Below are 10,154 nucleotides of genomic sequence, written 5' to 3' on the forward strand. Positions count from 1 at the left end.
GAAAAGGTGAAGCCATCCTAAGTCCATGGGTGATTAAAAGATGGTGTCCACAAGGGGTAAGAAAACATTCTTGCTTGGGTAAAGAGAAAGCAACGGCAAACTTCCAACTCACAATTTTTTCTTGGGTTGGTCCTAAAATAGAAGACAGATGTCTGAAGGATGGGGCCAAAGGGAAGAAAAAATACTAGTTGTGTAAGGTTTTCAAGTTCCTTTCTGCCAGGAGGGTCGTTGAGGGAGTCATCACAGTAGTGCTCAAAGGTGTATTGGTTTTCCATGATTAACACTTCCATTTCCTTCTCTGAAGTGGATTGCATTTCAGTGAATAACTGCTTATTACTTAGTTTAATCCTCACCTGCACTGACGCATCAGAGTTGATTTTCCACTAGTCATTTAAAATATTTCTCAGGGTTGCAGGTATAAAGGGCCATGCAGGAATTGAGAAGTATTCTTGGAGTTAAGCCTGTAGCAGAAGCGCAAGAATGGACAGAAAGCATGGAAAATACGTAGTAAATGTTGAATACTCTGAAAACCAGTCTGTGAGTATTGTTGCCCTATTTTAATACTTTGCCTATATTACTATTTGATTTTCAGCTTTTAAGATCAATGAATCTCTTTACTATTATGTGGTCAATGTCAAAATTTTGCATTATTCTCCAAAAGGAAGAGTAGCCATGTATTAAAGTTTTCTGCTTCAACTTTTCATATTATATTCTTCTGTATTATACTTTAGAAATTGTTTGGTATATTTGCTAATTTAAAGCATTAGCAAAGTTTCCATCACCACATGATATACAAATAAACCCATTTGACTTTCTATATTCACTATCATGTAAACATAAAGCTCCAATGATATCTTTGGTTTGGTTTTGAAGTAATATTTTTATAATTTGATTCTTCACATTTATATACTAAACCTATTAGAACTTAGATTTCTAAATATGCTGAAGATTCAGATATTAATCTTGGATATTGTCATTAGGCCTAAGAAAGAAATCCTCTAAAAAGCCCTACTTTGTATAAAAATGTGGTCATTTTATCTTTTTTTAAATGTTTTATACGAAGAATCAAGCCTTCCCTGTAGTTATGAGTTCTTTTTATATCTGAACAAATAATCTTTGATATGAGAACAAAGGATAGAAATGTGCTAAAAATTAAAATAGTAAGTTAAAATTCACTGCCTGAAGAATAAATGAAAAATTTTCCCTTTGCAATTTGGAGCTACGGCAATTAGCCTGTATTAATTGCCTACAAGATAAGCCAAAGAAGAAAGTCTTTGCTCTGTAAGTGTTAGGTGAAAAAAGAATCCCCTGGAGAATTGTTGTTGTACCAAAGAAAAAGGTCTTGTCCTTGGAGCCATCATACAAAGGACTGTCCTGAAGCTGTTCTCCTTGTCACTCTGAGTTTGACACTCTATGATTGGATCTTCAGGATGCCTGAATACTCAAAAGGAAAAAAAGAATCCCTTTAGCCAGGTATTCATCATCTTCATAGCTTCTCTAGATAAAAACAAACTTGAAGATGTTTACAAATATTATTTTGAGTTGTTTTTATAGTGTCTATCTAGATAAGTGGCTGAATATTTCACTTTATTTTGGATATTTAAAGCACAGTATTTTTCTCTTAAGACCAAATTCAACAATGAAGTTTAAGAATTATTTGAAGATTATAAACAAAAACAGAATAAATTTTGGTGTTTGGTTTTTCTGTTGGGATATATGAGACCTTAAGTTAATCCTTTAAAGTCAGCAGGCAAACCCAAAGAACTCTTTTTATTAACTATAGCTAATTCACTTCAGTTGCCTATGGCCATTTAGCTAAGGCTATTTATCTGATAAAACATTTGCAGCTCTTTAACTGTTCCAATTTTGTGTAGAGAATGCACCTATACTAAAACCCAGAGCAACGTAGCACAGTAAAAATTATTACTTGGGCTGCAGTATTACTCCAAAGCTGAGCCTAGATCATAGGTTCTCCACCCTAAGTGTAGACACCACCCATCATTTTTCTTCTTTGAAAGGACTGAGATTCCATCAGGGCCAGAAAATTCTGGAAAACTGGCCTGGTGAGTGAATTTTACTTTGTTTACAAAGTGCATGAGAATATTTACGTTCATCAGCCACAGGCAAACTGGATAATAACTACAGCATCAGCACTTAGCAAAATAAGCAAGGTTGTTACTAAAGGTAAGTCCAACATTACTAAAATTTATCTAGGAAGTAACATGGAGTTTGTTTAGTTTTATTCAATAAAACATAGAGCTGTTTTCTTTATTTCTTTGATATAACAGAAAAATCTAACTTTAAAACTCTTTACTGCCAGGAGTATTCCACCTTATCTACATTTAATAACAATCATATTTATTTTTTATGTTGTTCATGGTTGTTCTCAATGGACCAATAAGCATGTACAATTCTAATCTGACAGTTTTATGGAACTCATGTGTTGATGGGCCCGCAATTTGTATAGCTATTTAGTAATGGGTTATTAAATCAACATGACCCAAGACAACTGGTTGTAGCAACAGTAGGAATAAAAACGCTGCTGCTACTTCTACCACTACTACCACTGACAGCCGACGCTTAACAGAATGCACACAGACATTGCTTTAACCCTCCTCCAGTTATTTACTCAGTAACCGTCATAGTAAATCTACAGTGGGTAGTTTTAATTTTTGCCTTTGGAAGAGGTGCAAGGAGTGGCAGAGATGCCCTTGACTCACAACTAGAAAGCAACATTATCATTCTATGAGATGTAGATCCCCAGACAATCCTATGTGGTTTTTGAGATGTAACAAAACTCTTGGCCCAGTTCCCTAATTCCTGGGCTTATTCCTCTCCCTTTTTTGTTTCATCTTGTTCTTTCCCCCTTTAAAACACCTCTTCCCACAAATCTTTCCCACTGAGCTCAACCCATTTTTAATCTTCATTTAATTCTCAACAATATTTTGCAATTGTTATGCCTCACTGTTATATTAGCATGTAGGCATGTAGGCTTCCTAAGAGTAGAGACATTTTTGTTGTTGTTGAGAACTGCTTTTACACGGCTATATGTCCAAGAGGAAGCCAGCATAAACATATCAGAAACTGAAAAATTATTTGTCTTCTGTCTCTTTGTCATGGGCATTCAAGTTCCACTGCATAGATAGAAAGAGTCTGTTTGTATGAGAATTTTTCATTAGTATAGTGTAGATTAGAATACACTATATTAATATCTTACCGTAGTTTAGTGTAACAATATACTATATACAGTGGAGTGGAGTGGGAAGTACACTGGCCTTAAGACTAGAAGGTTGGAGCTCCAGTGCTTGCTATTATGTCATTATGGGATGATGATGATGATGATGGTGATGATGATAACTTCACCTCTTTTTGCTTTAATATTTTCATTTCCAAAATGACCTAAACAGGTTGTACCTGATAAACTGCAAGAATTTTCTGGCTCTAAAGTTCTATTCCTTGTAGGAATAGAGACTTCCTAATATATGCTCACCTACAGCAGCTTACAACATGAGGGTCTTTAATATATGCAAGTAATATGGTAAAGAAGATGAGATGACATACATTCCTGATCTGGAATATCGGTAACGTTTTTATAATGCAATATATAATCATCTGTCTAGATTTTTTTTTTTTTTGGTTTTCAGAATATAAGAAAACATTCCTTTTAAAAGTTTTGTTACGCTTTATCCCTTTAAAAATGATACTCTTGATTATGTTTGATAGAAGAATTTAATATTAGAAATTCAACACCATGGCTTCCTATTCACTTACAATTTATTTCTATAGCCAGTCACATGTTCAGGTGATCAAGAGGCTCACAGCTCTGCCTGCTGGCATCGACCTTCAAATGGCACAACTGGTCACGTCTCTTCCAACTTAACTGGGGTCTGTGTGAGCCCAGGAGTCCTCGCACACTCAAGATACCCACACACAGAATTATCTAATACACAGGTAATGTTTAATATAACAGTGTTTACCCAGGTTGGAATGTGTTCTATACAGGAACGTATTTGTTCTATTCTTTCTCAAGAAATATATTTAATCATTTAATTCACCCATATTTATGTTAAGCATCTGCTGTATTCTCAGTATCATTCTAAGTCACTGTGAAGCAATTCATAAGAAGGAGAACATTTGGGGGCGCCTGGGTGGCACAGTGGTTAAGCGTCTGCCTTCGGCTCAGGGCGTGATCCTGGCATTATGGGATCGAGCCCCACATCAGGCTCCTCTGCTATGAGCCTGCTTTCCTCTCCCACTCCCCCTGCTTGTGTTCCCCCTCTCGCTGGCTGTCTCTATCTCTGTCAAATAAATAAATAAAATCTTTAAAAAAATAATAAATTCTTAAAAAAAAGGAGAACATTTGATAATCTCTGTATTGGAGGAACTAATGTTCAAGTTGGGGACTCAAATATTTGCACAGATAGAGAATATATGTGAAAAAAGGAATAAATGTAAAGTATAAATGTAGGTGGGGAGAGGCAGAGGAGCAAATATGCCGGCAATGTAGGGTTTAATACACAAATTAGACGTGATGGGAGACTGTGTCATATTCAAGGGTCGTACTCAATTGGTGATCACCTACCTTATTTTCTTCTACTGTTCTAACCTCTGGACCTGTATGTTGCACATTCTGTAGGTTTCTTTGATCTGACCTCTGACACATATGGCCTTGACATAGAAACCTGACTCTGTTCTTCAGATTTCTTCCACTAGCTTTGGACTAGATCCAGCTCTCTTTGGTTCCTGACCTTATCCATTGGCTGAATTAACTTTACCTCAGGACTGTATCTCTCCGTCTTTAGCCCTATTATAGCAATTTGACCTTGACTTTAAATTACTTATTCCACTTGGAAATTTGGTTGGATTTCCCTGATATTGGAATTCCTACCCTCTGTTGCTTAATCTTGCTGTAGAGGCTCTATAGAGAGTCTGAACTTTGTTTCTTGATTCTGGATAAAAATATAAACTGTTAATACTGTTGCTGAGACAATGTGAAAGAATGGATGAGCTTAATAAGGTGGAGTTAGAAAATGTTTCTTCTTGTTTGTGGAGGCAAACTAATTTATGTAATCATAGGATTGAGAAGTCTTAAATAGCATCTAGTCTACTAGTTTTTAACCCCAGCTGCATTTTAGAATTTTTTAAGAACTACCAATGGCTGAGCCCCACTCACTTGGTTACTCAATGTCTGTGGCTGCTTCAAGACTATAATGGTAGGTTGGAGTAGTTGTGACCAAAACTGTATGGCTCACAAAGCTGAAACTATGTACTATCTGGCCCTTTGGCTGACCCTAAACCTAGAGTGAAAGAGACAAGGGCCTGGGAATGTGAACAATAAAGGCTGAGCATGGATACTGAGCCTCTAAAAGAAACTGGAAGATTCTGGAGGGTGTGGAGGTTAGGAGGAAACCAATGAGAATGGAATATCACAGAAGCCCAAGGAGGTGACTCTTCAAAAGAGAGGAAGGATGGTCTTCAGGGGCAAATGTTAAAATAGAATGGTGGAGCAGGACAGAAAATCTATTCAAGAATGGTGATCATACATTTATATTGACTCTGATTTGGCCAGGTAGTTGACTTTCCCTGACAGCTGCTCAAGGACAAGTCCAGAGAAAGCAGTCATTTATTTTCCAGCTGGAGGAATGATGAGGGCAGTGCAAGAGATTTTAGGGAATTAGTGTTATTGAAAATGGACCATGGAACAAAAGGTGGATAAGGAGGTATGTGAGTAAAACAAGGTCTGCTGGGCCAACATTTTTTATTATTATTAAATATTGTGTTTATTTATTTTAGAGAGAGAAAGAGAGATAATGCACCCAAGCAGAGGGAGGAGCAGAGGGAGAGGGAGAGAGAGGGAGACAATGCTCAAGCAGACTCCCTGCTGAGTGGGGAGCCCAATGTAGGTCTCAATCCCAGGACTTTGAGATCATGACCTGAGCTGAAACCAACTGAACCACCTAGGTGCCCCTGGGCCAGTGATTTCAGTAAGACTAAAGAAAGGTTGCTATAGGAGTAATTGAATAAATAAGTTGGAAGGAGAAGAGATGGTGGTGAGAGCATAGGGTTCTTGAGGGAGTGATTTTGGAAGTGGAACAGTTTGGGGTAATGACAGCATCCAGTGAAGGATTAGGTATGTAACAGAATTTATCATTGAAGTGCTGTTCTGCTTATGTGACAAGACAATGCTCTCCCCTCCCATCACTGGAAACTGGAATAAAAGAAGATGAAATATTGGTAGATTTTGATTTCTTCTAAGGTTAGAAGAAGGGTGCAATTAGTTTCACCTGGATAAAAACTTGGATTTTTAAGCTTAAATTTCTTCAGCGATGTATAGAGATTCTAATCATGTTAATGCACTAAGGTATAAATAACACAAAAGAGATGAAAAATCGCAAACATTTTTGTTTTTCATTACTGATATTGTCATTCACACTCTTCTTAGGTAAAAGGAAATTGCTGTAATAATTGGTCTCTGTGGAAAGTCTTTTTGGCTTGTCTCTTAGCCTCCTTGATAACCACAGCAATTGGAGTACTCATAATATGCCTGGTGAACAATAGAGGAAATGATAATTCTCCCGTTACTAGCCAGACACCCTCAAATAATGACATTTCTGGAATGACATCTACTACTTCTAAATCTGCAGTAACCAGCGCTTCAACTGAACCCACAACTAAAACCACTTCCACAGGGTCTACAATCACTGCAACGTCCACTGAACCTACAATGCCAGCAGCCCCCACCATCACTTCAACAGGACCTACAACCCCAGCAGCCCCCACCATCACTTCATCAGGACCTGCAACCCCAACAGCCCCCACCATCACTTCATCAGGACCTGCAACCCCAACAGCCCCCACCATCACTTCATCAGGACCTGCAACCCCAACAGCCCCCACCATCACTTCATCAGGACCTGCAACCCCAACAGCCCCCACCATCACTTCATCAGGACCTGCAACCCCAACAGCCCCCACCATCACTTCATCAGGACCTGCAACCCCAACAGCCCCCACCATCACTTCATCAGGACCTGCAACCCCAACAGCCCCCACCATCACTTCATCAGGACCTGCAACCCCAACAGCCCCCACCATCACTTCATCAGGACCTGCAACCCCAACAGCCCCCACCATCACTTCATCAGGACCTGCAACCCCAACAGCCCCCACCATCACTTCATCAGGACCTGCAACCCCAACAGCCCCCACCATCACTTCATCAGGACCTGCAACCCCAACAGCCCCCACCATCACTTCATCAGGACCTGCAACCCCAACAGCCCCCACCATCACTTCATCAGGACCTGCAACCCCAACAGCCCCCACCATCACTTCATCAGGACCTGCAACCCCAACAGCCCCCACCATCACTTCATCAGGACCTGCAACCCCAACAGCCCCCACCATCACTTCATCAGGACCTGCAACCCCAACAGCCCCCACCATCACTTCATCAGGACCTGCAACCCCAACAGCCCCCACCATCACTTCATCAGGACCTGCAACCCCAACAGCCCCCACCATCACTTCATCAGGACCTGCAACCCCAACAGCCCCCACCATCACTTCATCAGGACCTGCAACCCCAACAGCCCCCACCATCACTTCATCAGGACCTGCAACCTCAACAGCCCCCACCATCACTTCAACAGGACCTACAACCCCAGCAGCCCCCACCATCACTTAAATAGGACCTACAACCCCAGCAGCCCCCACCATCACTTCATCAGGACCTACAACCCCAGCAGCCCCCACCATCACTTCAACAGGATCTGCAACCTCAACAGCCCCCACCATCACTTCAACAGGACCTACAACCCCAGCAGCCCTACCATCACTTCAACGGGACCAACAGCCACCACCATCATTTCAATAGGACCTACAACCCCAGCAGTCCTACCATCACTTCAACAGGACCAACAGCCACCACCATCACTTCAACTGAACATAAAATCACAAAAGCTACAACCACTGCTTCAAGTGAAACCACATCTGACCCCCTTTAACAGAATACAACTGTTGCAACTTCAGTAACAATAAATGCCATTATAACTTAATCTTAGTGGACATCCAAAACAGTTACCACATCTACCATCTCTTCGACCGAAGCCACAGCTTGACTTACTTCATTTGAATCTACAACTACCACCACTACACTTAACCTACAACTATTGTAACTTCCACGTAGTTTAGAGTAACAGTGGTCATAGAGTAACAGTGGTCATTGCTCTCCTTCAGCCATCTGTAATTTCCAGCTATTCATCTAAACTACAAACACCACCATTCTCACTTTAATAGAATTACCATCAGTTGTCACAATGTTCTCTTCTATAGCAAGTTATGCTTTAGTTATGATCACTACAATCTAGCCTACAACCATCCTCCTCCACTGGCTCTGCCCCCTAACTGTAGCTGCCTCTTCTCCAGTACCTGCTGAGTCTGTATCTACCACCATCACTACGTTATACTTGCAGCAGCTACCGTGGTGCCCCTTGAAGAACGGTAACTTAGAAAATGAGCAATGGAATAATTATCTGAATTGTCACCAGATCAATACTTAGGCATTCCAAAAGTCTTAATACTGATTTTATTTTTAAGAAGTTGAACATTTATGCCATACAGATCTGCTTTTGTTTCTGTATTTCAAAATAATATAATTTCATATAGGCAAGATAACCCAATTTATTTAGGAAATCTTTAAGAAATTTTATATAAAACCTGAGAGTAAAATTAGTCATTTAGATTTTAATATGAATTGGTTTCTATTCAGAACATTGCACTTTTCTGTACACAAATTACATGCATAATAAACAAATTTTATATGTGGAGATTTAAACAAACATATGCAGAGAAAATTTTAGAATTTAGAATTTTTCTTTATGGTGAAGTTTATGTTTCTGCAGTTTCTCTTTAGACTGAAATTACCTTTTAAGCAACCATATTTAATTTGCATTAATATTAGTGAAAGTGCATTTGAATCTCTATTTTAAAATTAATATTTTTCAAAAATCTCATAAGTCAATCAATGAAGACATGTCTTAAGTCCCAACTATATACTGACGTATGGAAGACACAGAAGAACAAAGTAGCAGTGCAGATAAGTAGTAAATTCATTAATTTATACTCTGTTACTTTTGAATTTCTAATAATTCTAGCAGGTTCAAATTATAATTGCTGATATCCCAGACTTACTCAGTCAGGATCTTTAGATGGCAACTAGTAATCTATCACTTAAAAAACTTCACAGGCGTTTGTAATGTCCAGGCAGGCTTGAGAATCACTGGCTCAAAGGTCATAGTCTAAGAATGACGTTATTACTGTGATATAAATTTTATTTTACTTTTTTTAAAAAATATTTTATTTATTTATTTGGCAGAGACAGCCAGCGAGAGAGGGAACACAAGCAGGGGGAGTGGGAGAGGAAGAAGCAGGCTCCTAGGAAGGAGTCTGATGTGGAGCTCGATCCCAGAATGCTGGGATCACGCCCTGAGCCAAAGGCAGACGCTTAACGACTGTGCCACCCAGGCGCCCCTAGTGTGATATAAATTTTAAATTAAAATATTGAAAATCGGAATCATGTTCAAGGCATGCAAAAAAAAAAAAGAATTATAGACCTAGTTATGTGCAAAAAACCTTACTCACTCAGTTATATATAAAATCAAAAGGGGTTTGTTTTATTTACTACATTATATAAAAAATATTTTCAAGAAAAACTTATATTAAAGCTTCTGGGCAAACTAAACTATTTAAAATTTCTTAAAATTGGACCACAGTGGGGGCACCTGGGTGGCTCAGTCAGTTAAGCATCTGCTCTCAGCTCGCGTCATGATCTCAGGGTCCTGGGATTGAGCCCTGAGTCTGTTCTCCCTCTCTCTCTGCCACTCCCCCCACCACTCATGCTCTCTCTCTTACTTTCTTTCAAATAAATAAATAAATAAATAAAATTAAAAAAAAAAATTGGACCAAAGTGAATACCCATTGTTCTTACTAGCTATTATTTTCATTAGAGGTGCTTAGAAGTAATGACATTTTAGTAAATACATTAATTTAGATTTTTAATAATGCACATTGGTCTTTCCTCTCCTTCTTGCTGTTTTATGAGATCTTTAAATCTTTTACAAGATATTTAAACCATCACTGATTAGACCATTTGG

General features: G+C 39.0%; 1 protein-coding gene across 1 annotated transcript; it reads left to right on the forward strand.

Moving 5' to 3' along the window:
• The first annotated feature begins 425 nt into the window (after nucleotides 1-425).
• On the forward strand, nucleotides 426-8,666 carry LOC100465815 (mucin-2-like). Its single transcript, XM_034642935.1, has 3 exons — nucleotides 426-537; nucleotides 3,787-3,951; nucleotides 6,443-8,666. The coding sequence occupies exons 1-3, from the start codon at nucleotides 481-483 to the stop codon at nucleotides 7,685-7,687; spliced, it is 1,467 nt and encodes a 488-aa protein (XP_034498826.1). The 5' UTR covers nucleotides 426-480; the 3' UTR covers nucleotides 7,688-8,666.
• The last annotated feature ends 1,488 nt before the right edge of the window (nucleotides 8,667-10,154 follow it).

This window comes from Ailuropoda melanoleuca, chromosome 14, assembly GCF_002007445.2.
Source record: "Ailuropoda melanoleuca isolate Jingjing chromosome 14, ASM200744v2, whole genome shotgun sequence".
NCBI classification, from domain to species: Eukaryota; Metazoa; Chordata; class Mammalia; order Carnivora; family Ursidae; genus Ailuropoda; species Ailuropoda melanoleuca.